Source organism: Amphiprion ocellaris, chromosome 15 (genome assembly GCF_022539595.1).
Source record: "Amphiprion ocellaris isolate individual 3 ecotype Okinawa chromosome 15, ASM2253959v1, whole genome shotgun sequence".
Taxonomy (NCBI): Eukaryota; Metazoa; Chordata; class Actinopteri; family Pomacentridae; genus Amphiprion; species Amphiprion ocellaris.
In genome coordinates this window covers 2,754,024-2,768,184 of record NC_072780.1, presented here as the reverse complement: position 1 = coordinate 2,768,184, position 14,161 = coordinate 2,754,024, and the positions used below count along the sequence as shown (strand labels likewise).

Here is a 14,161-nt window from a genome sequence, read left to right as displayed (position 1 = left end):
GTCAGCTGGGATAGACTCCAGCCCCCCCCGCGACCCTAGTGAGGATTAAGCGGTGTATAGATAATGGATGGATAATGGATGTGGAAACTTACTCTGTTAGTGGATTTTATAGTGAAAAAACAAACATTTCGAGTCAGTCAGCTGGACTTTTAAACTGAAAATCATTTCCATAAATTGCTAATTTTTAAATGAGAAATTAGGAGCAGATTTCATTATAGGAGTTTTTATTATTATTATTAAATAGATAGATAGATAGATAGATAGATAGATAGATAGATAGATAGATAGATAGATAGATAGATAGATAGATAGATAGATAGATAGATAGATAGATAGATAGATAGATAGATAGATAGATAGATAGATAGATAGATAGTATCAATAATAATTATAATCATAAAAATAACAACAGCAAGAAGAACAATATGAATATAATATAAATACAATAAAATAATAAACACAATAATCAGATATTAGATATTATCCGATGATAATATTTATTGGTTACGCTTTATCTCAAATAATTTTAAAAAATATAAAATGCAAAGCTCGGGTCTGAGGAGGATAAAGCAAGTTTACATGTTGACTGTAAAAATAAAAATAAAGATTAAAAAACATGCCAAAATTGATGATGATGATGATAATAATAAAAATAACAAAAACAATAATAATAGCAATATATATATATGATATTAATATAACACAAATATAATAAAATATGATAATTGATATTACACACATATATATATTAATATAAGTAAATTTACATGTTAACTGTAAAAATAAAAATAAAGATTAAAAAACATGCCAAAACTGATGATGATGATAATAATAAAAATAACAAAAACAATAATAATAGCAATATATATGATATTAATATAACACAAATATAATAAAATATAATAAATGATATTATACATATATATATATTATATAAGTAAATTTACATGTTAACTGTAAAAATAAAAAACATGTCAAAACTGTAGACAATATCTGCAATAAAGTCAGTATTTTTACAGATAATAATAACAACTGTAACTATAAATTTATAGTGTTTTACTGTATTTAAATCATCTAAAATTATCATTTTTTAATGGGTATTTTTATTTCATTTAAATCATCTAGAATTTTTCAACTATTCCCCTGTTTTTAATGTATTTTTGCTCTCATCATTGCTGCCAGATTCACAGTTTCTTTATGAACTTTTTTATTTTTTACAGTGTGGACCGTAGTGTATGTATGAATTTGTCTATCAGTTAATATTTAACAGTTCCACTAAAGTTACAACATGATCCTAATGAAAACAAACTGACTCCTCCCCACAAAAAACCCTTGAAAACAAGCTGAAGTCACACAGGAATATGAGCAAATAGTAGGTGAAGCTACTGAAACTGCTGAGCGTCTTGTGCAGCGCTGCCTGTTGAGCTTCAGGACCACAAACCACATTCCTGCAGTCATGAGGCCGAGCTGATCTGAGTCACACGCTGAGAGGGAAACCGAGACAGAAGCAGCGACACATCGAAGCCTGAAAGCAACATACGCCAAACTGCTGCTTTCAACATGTATGTTCTCTGGAAACAAGGTTTGAAATAGGAAAACCACAGGGATACGACCATGGCAGCTCTGTTGATATGATGGAGTTTCATCTGGAGTGCAGGTAGGATGGGTTTAATCCTGTAAAAACTGCTTTTTTGTATCATTTATGTTGGTTTCAAGGTTCCAGTGGCTCTCACTTGTTGTCATAGAATGGTACAAGGTTTGTTTTACACAAAGAAATATGAGGGTTTTAATTTTATCTGAACTCTTTCATCCATTGAGGAGTCTTTTAGAACATTTTAGAGATCCATCTTGTGTCTTCAGTTAACGGTTTCCTCAGGAAAAAGCACCACCGGACGTGAAAAGATGCAGTTTTAAGATAACAGATTACTGTGAGCTGGGTTTTTACTGATAAACTCCTCTGAAGATGCACCTTCTGCTAAGACACAAGCTTCTGCTTTTTGTGAACTATGCTGTGTTCTTCTCTCCTCTTCAGCAGGTGCAGTGATAGATCAGGGCGTTATTAAGAAGCAAGGAAATGAAATTGAAAGAAAATCAATTCAGGAAGGCGGTTTCCACGCAAAGACAGGAGTTAAAGGGCGTGAACTCACATCTCAAGTTGAGTTTTCACGCTTCATTGCTAGAATGGGTCTCTGTCAGCAGCCAAGAGATGGAAATAGACCCAGAGAGAACTGCTTTTGTCTCTAAGCAGTTCTATCTTCCTTCTTTTTATTTTATTTGACAGACATTAGGCTGCTGAGAGGTTTAAAGACTGCTGCTACTGAGGAAGAGTGTCATGACTATTATACTCTTCTCCTCTATTAACAGACAGCCACTCTGCCGTGATAAAGCATTTCATACATTTTGCAGTGGAGGAAATGCAGATACACGTCCAAAAGGCTCATAAAAATGTAAATTCTCCAAAGTCCATTACTCTGAACTTAATCTTTCTATTAGGAGAGCACAGATGCAGTGTCACTGTGTTGCTGCAGTAAAAGCAGAAGTGATCTCTTGTTTCTAGCAGGTTTTCAGACTTGTTGCTTTCAAGTTAACAGTGAACATGTTTACCAGAGATAAAGGCTGTGGCTTGTCTGGAGGGCTTTTAAAGGAAAATACAGACCACTGGCATGAAAGTTCTGTTAGGTCAACAGTTTCCAACCCTACAGCCCTGTCAGAAGGACTTTCTCATTAATAGACTGTAAATGAATGACAGTTAGCACTATGAGTCGGGCAATTGAATTAGGCATAATTAGATTTTACAGACTTAAACTATGAGTGTTTAGATTGTTTTCATTCATACTATGTGGCTTTGACTGACAGAAGCTGGAGGTTTCAACTATTCAGACGTGTTTCAACAGTTCATCCACCACACTTAACAATTTTATACAATTCTGCAATTTTATTTAGCAGATGCTTATATCCAAAGTAGTGACGTTCATCTGACAGCTTTGCTCCTGGGTTTGCTTCCTGTACCGTAAAGACATTTAGACTTTAGGTCATGATCTTTAACACATTTATCACTTTGTAATTGCAAAACGGTGCATGACTCGGCAGTCACATGGACGAGAGGAACAATGAAATTGCGGTTTACAGATATTCTGTGCTTGTCAGTCTACTTCAGACAGTCAGACAGGAGCTGTTTATCTGTGTTAGTTATCAGTGTGATTTCTCCTTTAGGACACGCTGACCTCTGAGATGATGGAGGACAGAAATGGAGTTTGCCACGTGATGGAGGAGAGCGAGGTGGATGTTCAGGCTGGACAAACTCAGCCCCAGACCGGCAGCAGCAAAGGGAACTGGTCCAATGGTAACTGCTTCATTATTTGTTTATTATACTGATAAAAAGTCTCCCAGTGCCACATTTTTGTATTATTGGTATGTGAGGTTAAATTTGGGTAAACAGATTTAATGTTTTATAGGTTTGTCTTATTGTTTAACATTTGTTGGTTGTTGATGTTTAACTGCATCTATTCAGTGTCCATTTATACAAAGTCAAAGGAAACAAAAGCCTCAGTCATTAAACCAAATTGGTAAAAAGGGACAAACTCTCGTTCTAGCGGCGTTCTGAATCATTACTTTAATCTGTTGGGAGCAAAGAAGGACGTGGAGTGATTCTAAAGAGAAAAAGTCCAACAGATTATCTTTGTTGTGTTGTGTTTGTGTCTAAACCGGACCAACTTTAGCTAAAAACATTTGTCGTATTGTCTGTAAACATTACTTACAAGCTGGTATCTGATATCTAATGTAAATAAATCTGACCTGTTTGCCAGTTGAAACACCTTAAAATCAAACTAAAGCTACCCATGTTTCACTAAAGTTCTACCAAACCAGTGTTTCTATAGCATTTTTACTGTGTGCTACCAGAAGGTCACATTTAGATGCCCTAGATTTGATTAACACACATGTAAAGATGTGTATGAAAGGCAGGAAATTTAACTACTAAACACAGCATTTTATTTATTTTTATAGAGAATTGCGCTTTTTTCACACTTGCATATTATTTTGGATCTGTGTGAGTTTCAACTCAAACTGTGTGACATTTAATGCACATTACCCCAAAAACTTGAGCTGATATTTGTTCTATTTTTTAAACTCCACTAGAATTTAATCATATGAACCTCAAAACTTGCCAGCAGATGTGAAGTGGCTGTTGGTTTTGAAAAAAAAAAAAAACAACTCAGTGCCAACATGACACCATTTAAGAATCATCAGGTTCTGAACTCTTAAATATACCTGAGACGTGCCGTTCTGTCAGAAGATTATCCAAAAACGAGATTAAAATTGAGATATTTCATCAAAATCACTTTATTACTCCACCAAGGAACATGATGGCGTTATGTGACGCTTATCTGTCCGTCTGTTAGCAACATTACTCAAAAACGGACTAGCGGATTTGGATGAAATTTTCAGGGAAGGTCAGAAATGACACAAGGACCAAGTGATTAGATTTTGGCAGTGATGCAGCTTATAGTCTGGATCCATGGATGTGATTAACCCTGGTGTCGTCCTGCGGGTCAAAATTGACCCGTTTTAAAGTTTGAAAATTCCATTATCTCCATTATCTATACACCACTTAATCCTCACTAGGGTCATGGGGGGGCTGGAGTCTATCCCAGCTGACTCAGGTGAAGGCAGGGGACACCCTAGACAGGTCACCAGTCTGTCACAGGGCTACATACAGAGACAAACAATCACTCTCACATTCACACCTACGGGCAATTTAGAATAATCAATTAACCTCAGCATATTTTTGGACTGTGGGAGGAAGCCGGAGTACCCGGAGAAAACCCACGCATGCACAGGGAGAACATGCAAACTCCATGCAGAAAGATCCCGGGAAAGCCGGGACACGAACCAGGGATCTTCTCGCTGCAAGGCGAAAGTGCTAAGTTTGAAAATGTGGAAAAAAATATATTTTCACAGTGAAACTTCTGATGTCCACATTTTCAATGTTTTTGGGAAATCTTGAACATTTTTTGGTGGAAAGAAAGAAATGTTCAAAATGTTTCTTAAGAACATTCACATAAAAATCAATCAAACTCCAGCGAAATTTGCTGGATTTTCATTGATTTTTATGTGAATATTCTTCAAGAAAATAATAGAAGTTTTATTGATATATATGGAATCACTTTAGATATTTTTAGGATTATTTAGAAACATTTTTACTCATTTTTTGAAAATATTTACAAGAATTTTCTTGCCAAATTTAGGGGAATTTTTTTTTAAATAAAACTTTTAAGGGAGACTTTTAAGGAATTATTGGAATTTTCTTCCTGAAGGTTTTGCAAATTTTCAGACATTTGGGGAATTTTTTTTCTGGATTTTTTTTCAGACAAGGAAACAATATTATTTGATGCCCATAAATGAGGACAACAGGAGGGTTAAAGGTTTCTGTATCGTTGCCAGGTAGTGGCACAGTGTCACTGTAACCATGACAACAAATATGAGTCATTTTGGACGTGTTTTAATTGTTTTTAGTCATTTTTGGAACCCTTCTAAGTGATCCTAGATGTTTAACTCATTGTGGACAGATTGTAAACAGTTCAGGAGGATTTTCTGAGCAAATTCTGGACAAATTTCTAATCATTTTGAACACATGTAGAGATTTGTTAAAGTTTTATACTGCAGTGAAAAATTGGTCAACAGTGAATGGAAACTAATTGTTTATGGTTCAGAGGGTTAAAATAAAGTTGTGTCTGTGTAACCTGAGTTCATGATGAATTACTGATCAGGCTTAAACTCGCTTTTACTTTCTTTTGGAACACATTCAAAGTTTCCACATGTTGTAGTGCTGATTTCTATTTTTATTTTTTTACCCTCACCACCTTTATGTTAAATAATCCTGTCTGTGTCTCTCTCAGGTCAGTGTGTCGTATCGATAGCGAGCTTTTCGTCGCTGAACCCCAGCTTTGATTTGTCTCTGTGTCGCGCCAAACTGGAGAGGGATGGCTTTCAGGTTAACACAGTGCAAAATTCAGACACCTGTATCACTGTATTCCACCTTCCTCTGTGTTTACATGCAGTTCAGGCTGTTAATTTGTGTTTTTTTATCCTGCAAGATTCCAGTCAAAGACATGGAGGCGCCACTGAAAGCAGCTCTGGATGTCCCTTCAGTGAGGAGATACATGGTTTTCAACTCGGCCCTCTTCCATTTTATCATGGCACCGGTATGATCAACATTATCCAGTGTTTTCTCCAGCTCCTTCTTTTATACTTTTTCTTTCTTTTTGGGTGCTTTTGACAGAGATATCCAGACAAAAACACTTTCAGTACATCAAACTTCTGCCTTGGCTGTGAAAAGCTAATTTTAGCGGGTGTTATAATGTTTTCACAGTCTGACTAGTGCTCCTAATGATCAGTACACTGACTTTGACGTATAAAATCAGAGGAATGTCCCTTTAAGACTGTTAATACTATATGGGTGTATTGAAATTACTCAGATTCCAGGATTCAAAGAAGGCATAAGTAATCACAGACAAAGTAGGAGTGATATTGTGACTGAATCTCTAGAAACTGTGGAGTGTTTTAGCTTTTGCACATTTTACAGAAACAAATTCATCATCATCATCATCATCATCATCATCATCATCATCATCATCATGTGCAGTCTTCGTTCTGAAGGTTGGCCATCATAGATCTCCTGGATGTATTTTCTGACACATCCATAAGCTAGTACAGAACACACATGACATGTCAACAGTCTTAGTTTCAGTGAGACGCTGATGTTTCTACGAAGGAATTCTTTCCATTCCCAAAATGTCTTTTTTAATTTCGTCATCCACTGTCCCATCTTCTGTTTTCTGTGACGGCACATTAAGATGTGAGATTTTGGAAATTAAATATCACATTAAAACTGTTCACTCAATTTCCTGTTTCAACACATTTTCTCACTAAGAGGCAGTTAAAGGGTGTTCAGTATAGGCTCTGTATACCTACACAAATATACCATGAACTGTGCTTATCTTTGATCTGTTAAACTCTATTACTGCTTTATATGACCGCCATATAAACCTTGATGGCAAAAACGTTGTCCCAGATCTATAAGAGAAGTACTACTATACATCCATTAGTGCACATGTGCCCAACTAAAGTCTACAGTCAACTAAAGTTAAAAACAAAAGGTTATTGGTAACGCTAGGTCATAAATCTGTAATATCTCTGAGGCAGAACGCCTATAGCTGCTCTACAAAACTTAACATGCTGTCACACATCATTTCATTTTCACGCCTTTGAGTTAAGTCTGGTGATGTACACTGGAAAAAATGCCCCTCTCTAAACAAGAAAAAAAAACTTATTTCAAGGAACCTTTACCTTGAAATAAGTGATAAAAATCTGCCAACAGAACATGTGAAAAATGTCTTGGTAAGATTTCTTGAAATAAGATATGATATTTAAAATATTGAGATCTTAAAATTAGCTGGGAAAACTTATTTTAAGCTCTATTTTACCAGGATTGTCAAGCTTAGGTGTCTTAAAATAAGTCAGACATGCTATTTTTTTTAAAAATAGCAGTTTTTTACTCAAAAATAGATTTTTGCTTTCATGTAACCTCCTAATTTGAGATGTATTAACCCTCCTGTTGTCTTCATTTATGGGCACCAAAAAATATTGCTTCCTTGTCTGAAAAAAATCCCAAAAATAAGCAAAAAATAAATAAATAAATTCCCCAAATTTTTGAAAATTTGCAAAAACCTTCAGGAAGAAAATTCCAATAATTCCTTAAAAGTTTTATTTTTAAAAAATCTGCCAAATTTGGCAAGAAAATTCTTGGAAACATTTTCAAAAAATGAGTAAAAATCTTCCAAAGAAAATCCTAAAACTATCTAAAGTGATTCATATATATATCACAAAACTTCTAATATTTTCTTTAAGAACATTCACAAAAAAATCAACCAAAATCCAGCGAAATTTGCTGGATTTTGGTTGGATTTGAATGTTGTTAAGAAACATTTTTTTCCCCTCCAAAAAATGTTCAAAGATTTCCCAAAAATGTTGAAAATGTGGACATCAGAAGTTTCACAGTTAAAACACATTTTTGTTCCCATATTTTCAAACTTTAAAACGGGTCAATTTTGACCCACAGGACGACACGAGGGTTTAACTTATTTTGAGTTTTCTTGTAAAATTCAACTCAAAACAAGATAATTTCATGATTGCTTAAGATATTTAAGATGCAGTGTCTTAAAACAAGTCCCTCCATCTTGCTGAAATATCTCGTTAAGTGAATTTATCTTAAATCAAGTGGGATGAAACATTTTGACTAAAAATAAGACAAATAGACTTGGTAAGACTTACTTTTTGCAGTGTAGCAGCCAGTTAGCTTAAATACTGGAAACAGAGGTAAACAAATCTCTCTGAACCTATTAAATCTTGTTTAATCTGTACACACACACACACACACACACACACACACACACACACACACACACACAAAAGTGGTTTGACAGATATTTAGGTGTCTTCTTTATTTATTTAGTAACAGCAGCTTCTAATTATGTAATGAAATGTTAAACTTCCAGATTATACTAAGAAGACAGAACATGCTAATCAGTGAGAGTTAATAGTTTGGTGTCTTCTGCTGACTCCAGGTTCTGTATGTGGTCGTCTGGTGTGCCGTCTTCTCCACCCTCCACCTCTACATCACCGTCAGCGACTACTGGGTCCTCTGTCTGTCCGTCAGCCTCATCTCCATCCTCCTCACCACCACCGTCATCTTCATCCTGCACCACAGCAACAAGGAGGTCAGTCAGAGCTGCTGTCATGTTTGGATTTATGACATAACCCTGAAGTGATTCTCAGACTGTCTGTGTGTCAGATCAACATGAATTTAGACGTCCGGTTGATCCAGGCGAACGAGAGGATGGTGAAGCACAAGCTGCTGGTGGGTGTAGCCGACTGGGTGCACAACTGTACCGGAAACATGCAGGTTGGTCTCTTAAAATCAACTCAAACTGTGAGAATATGAAGCTACATGTGTGCCAGATGTATTGTTCATTTTTAGAGGGAGGATGTTCACATGAAGAGTTAACTTAAAGTGCTTAAATGAGTGGTTTCAAGGTAAAATAATCTAATGGTTTAGACAAACCTTTTAAACATTTTGACAGGTTGTGTTGACAGAATAATGTTGCATTATGTTAATATTGTAATTTAATTAGAAATTTCTGCGTTCGTTGGTTAAAAACTAGATTCAAGTTAAGCTACCTTAATGAATTGGCCTGATAAGTACCCCACCAAAGAACACGGTGGAGTGATGTGACGATCAGTGTTGGTTTGTCCGTCTGACAGATTTGAACAGGAAAAGAAGATTTTTGAATAAGTTCTGGACAAATTTCTAATCATTTTGGACAAAATGGAGATTTGTTATAGATTTCTGTATCATTGCCAGATTGGAATTTTCTTCCTGAAGGTTTTGCAAATTTTCATAAATTTGGGGAATTTTTTTTGCTGAATTTTTGGATTTTTTTCAGACAAGGAAACAATATTTTTTGGTGCTCATAAATGAAGACAACAGGAGGGTTAATTAAATTCTGTAAAAACAAAATCACAATTTTTTTACTGATTACTTTTAATTTTACTGCTTTAAATCCATTTTAAGTCTGACATTTGAGAGGATAATGAAGCTTATTTCATTATCGGAGGTTTCTTCCAGCATATATAAACACAAATTAAATCAAAAACATGAATGCTAAAGAGGTTAGTGATGTAAGAAAAGCTGCAGAGAAGCTGGATGTGGTGAAAGCTGTAATAATTCCACTTGTTTTGTGCTGAAGTGCTCTTTCATTCTGCTGTTAATCACGTTGCAGTAAAGTGGTCAGTTAAAATGTTGTGGTGGTAAAACCTGAGCTGTGATTTATCAGCTGCTGTTCCTTCCTGCAGCTGTACTTCCTGTTCTGGGACATGTCTGGCTGTCTGAGGACGCTGACTGAAACTTTAGAGGGCCGCAGCTTCATGACGACCGACACTCAGGTGAGACAGTCGAGGACATCTGTCTCTGTGTTTGTTCTCCTGCTGTTCCATCGATTTTTCTTCTGTAGCTCCGATGTTTGTCCTCTCTCAGAACCAACAGAAACATAATTCCAAGCTCTGGTGAAAAGGATATTTATCTGTGGGTTTTGGACAAACAGAGATTTAAGTCTTTCAAGGACTGCGTGAAACGATCAGATCGATGTCACTCTTCCACCAGAGCAAACTGGAGAGCAGGATGTCTCGTCTGGTCCTGGTGGCCGATGTCCCGGCCGTCGACCCCGAGGCCGAGAGGTCGGACGTGGAGCAGGAGTTGGACGAACAGAGGCCTCTGCTGGGGAACGAGGACGGAGGCTGCAGAACTTCACCCGGCCAGCATGGGGGCGCTAGAATCACCTCCAGCTTCAGCATCGTCCCTGATGCTTCTCTACCTGCTCAGGTGAGACGTGATGGTTTGTGGCACAACAAACTGACCGACACACAAGTTGTTTACACCAGATATTATGTAAATATGAAAGTTTCAGCTGATTATTTTTGCACACTTTAAATATTTCTGTCACATTTTGATCCTTAAAACTCCCAGAATTTACTACATTTGCTTCTTATTTGTCTGATTACATTTACTGTCTTAAGTGGATATGAATATGATACCAAACACACTGCTGGGTTATAAATCCATCCCTCTGTCCATCCATCCATCCCTCCATCCGTCCATCCCTCCATCTGTAAGTCCATCCATCCGTCAGTCCGTCTATCCATCCGTCCGTCCGTCCCTCCATCTGTAAGTCCATCCATCCGTCAGTCCGTCTATCCATCCGTCCATCCATCCCTCCATCCCTCCATCTGTAAGTCCATCCATCCGTCAGTCCGTCCATCCCTCCGTCCATCCATCCCTCCATCCACCCATCTATCCATCCAACCGTCCATCCATCCATAAGTCCATCCGTCCGTCCGTCCGTCCATCCGTTCATCCGTCCAACTGTCCATCCATCCATCCAACCGTCCATCCATCCGTCCATCCATCGATATGTTTGCTGATTTAAATACAAAACAAATGCACTATTTCAATAAAACATTTTAAAAAAGCAAATGACCAACTATGAAAATACTGATTTTTGATTTGAGGACTATTCTTTATTATCAAAGGAAAAATATTAGGTTTTTCCTGTGATGTTCCCAGATATTATCTATAATTTAACAAAGCAGGGACTTTCTGTGAAATAACGACACATTGTTTAGATAAATTACAATAAAAAACTGTTAGTAAACTTGTATTTTTTGCCTCTCTGCTCCTTTCTCGGCAGGATAAAGCCTACCAGCTGCTGATGACCTACAGTGCAGTGTATGTGAAGCTGCTGGTGTCTGAGAGGCTTTCAGGTCCATCGAACCATGGAAGGAACCACTGCACCACCGCCACCCTCTGCCTCTGCCAGTTCATCAGGAAGAAGATGTTCCAGTAGCAGAACCGGCCTGTGGACTGGACATGTTTGAAACAGACAAACGGACACGTGGAAGCCGGTTTCTCTGGATGTTCTGATTTAACGAAGGACTCGTTTGGCGCTTCTCTTGATTTCTTTTTCTCTCTGGCTGTGAGCTGCTGTAGCTTCGTGTTTGCTCCACCTGGATGTTTGCTCATTTGCACACTGCCAAACGCTGAAAACACGCTGCTGTGAAACAATATTTGTACTGCTGTATACACGACAATCACAGCTATAGTAACTGCTCACTGCTGTTTAACTTATTTGTACCAACGACACGTGTAGATTATTGAGTTTGCAGTAGATTCAACAGGAAATGTGTTGAACGAAAGGACTGTTCTTCAGGTCATTTTACTATCTTGTTCCACTACATTTCACAGGGAAATATTAAAATCGTACTGTAGTATTTGAGCGCTACAACTTTTCAGATCAGTATTTTTCTGTACATAAAAGCAGATAGGATTTGCTTATAAAATATGATGTATTATTTCAAGATATCCTGCTGAAAGTTCTGCTGCTGTATTTGGATGATATTGACGAATTTCTGTCATTCAGCTTTTGAATTCACAAAGCCTCAAAGTTCAAACAGCATTTTAAGACAGCAGAGCCACAGCAGCAGCAGTTTGACTGTGGGATAAGAGAATTTATGTTTTCACTATGAAAGAGTTCAACAAGAAAAATACTTCAACACATCTATTTTTAGTTGGTTAACAAAAGCATTAAAGGGTGTATGGCAAATTGTTAACCCTCCTGTTGTCCTCATTTACAGGCACCAAAAAAATATTGTTTCCAGCCCCAGCCCGAGTGTTCATTTGTTTGCATCTATTGTACTACAGCTAATGTATAACAGCTCGATTTTTAGCGATATATTTTAGCTAATGTATTATACCTATCGTGGGGCGGCTGTGGCTCAGGTGACAAGGGACCTTGTCATATGTTACTTTAATACATTAGCTGTTATACAATAGCTGTGGTACAATCATAATAATGATCATGGATAAGATTTATATAGCGCTTTTCAAGGCACTCAAAGCGCTTTACAATGAATCCATTATTCATTCACTCACACATTCTCACTCGGCGGTGGTAAACTACATTTGTAGCCACAGCTGCCCTGGGGCAGACTGACGGAAGCGTGGCTGACAATCTGCGCCTACGGCCCCTCCGACCACCACCAACATTCACACGCATTCATACCCCAGTGTGAGTAGCAGCACTGGAGGCCAGGTGGGTAAAGTGTCTTGCCCAAGGACACAACAGCACATGACTAGGACAGAGCGGGAATCGAAACGCCGACCCTTCGGTCATTGGACGACCCGCTCTACCACCTGAGCCACAGCCGCCCCACGATAGGTATAATACATTAGCTCAAATACATCACTAAAAATTGAGCTGTTATACATTAGCTGTAGTGCAATAGATGCAAACAAATGAACACTCGGGCTGGGGCTGGAACACTCGGGCTGGGGCTGGAACACACAGGAGGAAAGAGAGAGAGAGAGACAGACACCTGTCTTGGGGCACGGGATGAGCGAGAGAGAGAGACACCTGATATGGGAGACAGGATGAGAGGGAGAGAGACTTGTCCTGGGGGACAGGAAGAGAGAGAGACACCTGTCCTGAGGGACAATAGGAGAGAGACAGACATCTGTCCTGGGGGACATGAGGAGAGAGAAACTTGTCCGGGGGGACATGACGAGACAGAGAGACACCTGTCCTGGGGGATTGGGGGAGAGAGAGAGAGAGACTTGTCCTGAGGGACATGAGGGGAAAGACAGAAAGACACCTGTCCTGGGGGACATGAGGAGAGTGAGAGAGATTGAGAGAGAGAGACAGACATCTGTCCTGGGGGACAGGAGGAGAGCAAGAGAGACAGACACCTGTCAAGCAGATCCAGAGGAGAGAGAGACACCTGTCCTGGGGGACATGAGGAGAGAGAGAGAGACACATGTCCTGGGGGACAAGAGGAGAGAGAGAGAATGAGAGAGAGAGAGACAGACATCTGTCCTGGGGGACAAGAGGAGAGAGACAGACAGACAGAGAGACACCAGTCCTTGGGGGAGAGGAAGGGAGAGAGAGAGACAGACACCTGTCCTGGGGGACAGGAAGGGAGAGAGACAGACACCTGTCCTGGGGGACAGGAGGAGAGAGACCTGTCCTGGGGGACATGAGGAGAGAGAGACTTGTCCTGGGGGACATGAGGAGAGAGAGACTTGTCCTGGGGGACATGAGGAGAGAGACACCTGTCCTGGGGGACAGGAAGGGAGAGAGAGAGAGAGACACCTGTCCTGGGGGATATGAGGAGAGAGAGACAGACATCTGTCCTGGGGGACATGAGGAGAGAGAGAGACACCTGTCCTGGGGGACATAAGGAGAGAGAGAGACAGACATCTGTCCTGGGGGACAGAAGAGCAAGAGAGACAGACACCTGTCATGGGGGACAGGATGAGAGAGGCACACCTGTCAAGCAGATCCAGAGGAGAGAGAGACACCTGTCCTGGGGGACAAGAGGAGAGAGAGAGAGAATGACAGAGAGAGACAGACATCTGTCCTGGGGGACAGGATGAGAGAGAGATTTGTCCTGGCGGACAGGAAGAGAGAGAGACAGACACCTATCATGGGGGACAGGAGGAGAGAGACCCGACACCTGTCCTGAGGGACAAGAGGAGAGAGACAGACAGACA

The 14,161-nt window shown here is 39.0% G+C and overlaps 1 protein-coding gene across 1 annotated transcript; it reads left to right on the top strand.

Moving 5' to 3' along the window:
- The first annotated feature begins 1,341 nt into the window (after nucleotides 1-1,341).
- LOC111574993 (transmembrane protein 268) lies at nucleotides 1,342-12,215 on the top strand. The gene is made up of 9 exons (XM_023279883.3): nucleotides 1,342-1,657; nucleotides 3,214-3,343; nucleotides 5,898-5,992; nucleotides 6,096-6,203; nucleotides 8,625-8,777; nucleotides 8,852-8,962; nucleotides 9,913-10,002; nucleotides 10,220-10,438; nucleotides 11,304-12,215. The coding sequence occupies exons 2-9, from the start codon at nucleotides 3,232-3,234 to the stop codon at nucleotides 11,457-11,459; spliced, it is 1,044 nt and encodes a 347-aa protein (XP_023135651.1). The 5' UTR covers nucleotides 1,342-1,657; nucleotides 3,214-3,231; the 3' UTR covers nucleotides 11,460-12,215.
- The last annotated feature ends 1,946 nt before the right edge of the window (nucleotides 12,216-14,161 follow it).

Excerpts from the sequence above, each read along its gene's own strand:
- LOC111574993 (XM_023279883.3), top strand. The coding sequence starts at position 3,232 with ATGATGGAGGACAGAAATGGAGTTTGCCACGTGATGGAGGAGAGCGAG. Across the intron at positions 10,003-10,219 it reads TCATGACGACCGACACTCAG|AGCAAACTGGAGAGCAGGAT; the intron begins GTGAGACAGTCG and ends CTCTTCCACCAG. Across the intron at positions 10,439-11,303 it reads ATGCTTCTCTACCTGCTCAG|GATAAAGCCTACCAGCTGCT; the intron begins GTGAGACGTGAT and ends CTTTCTCGGCAG.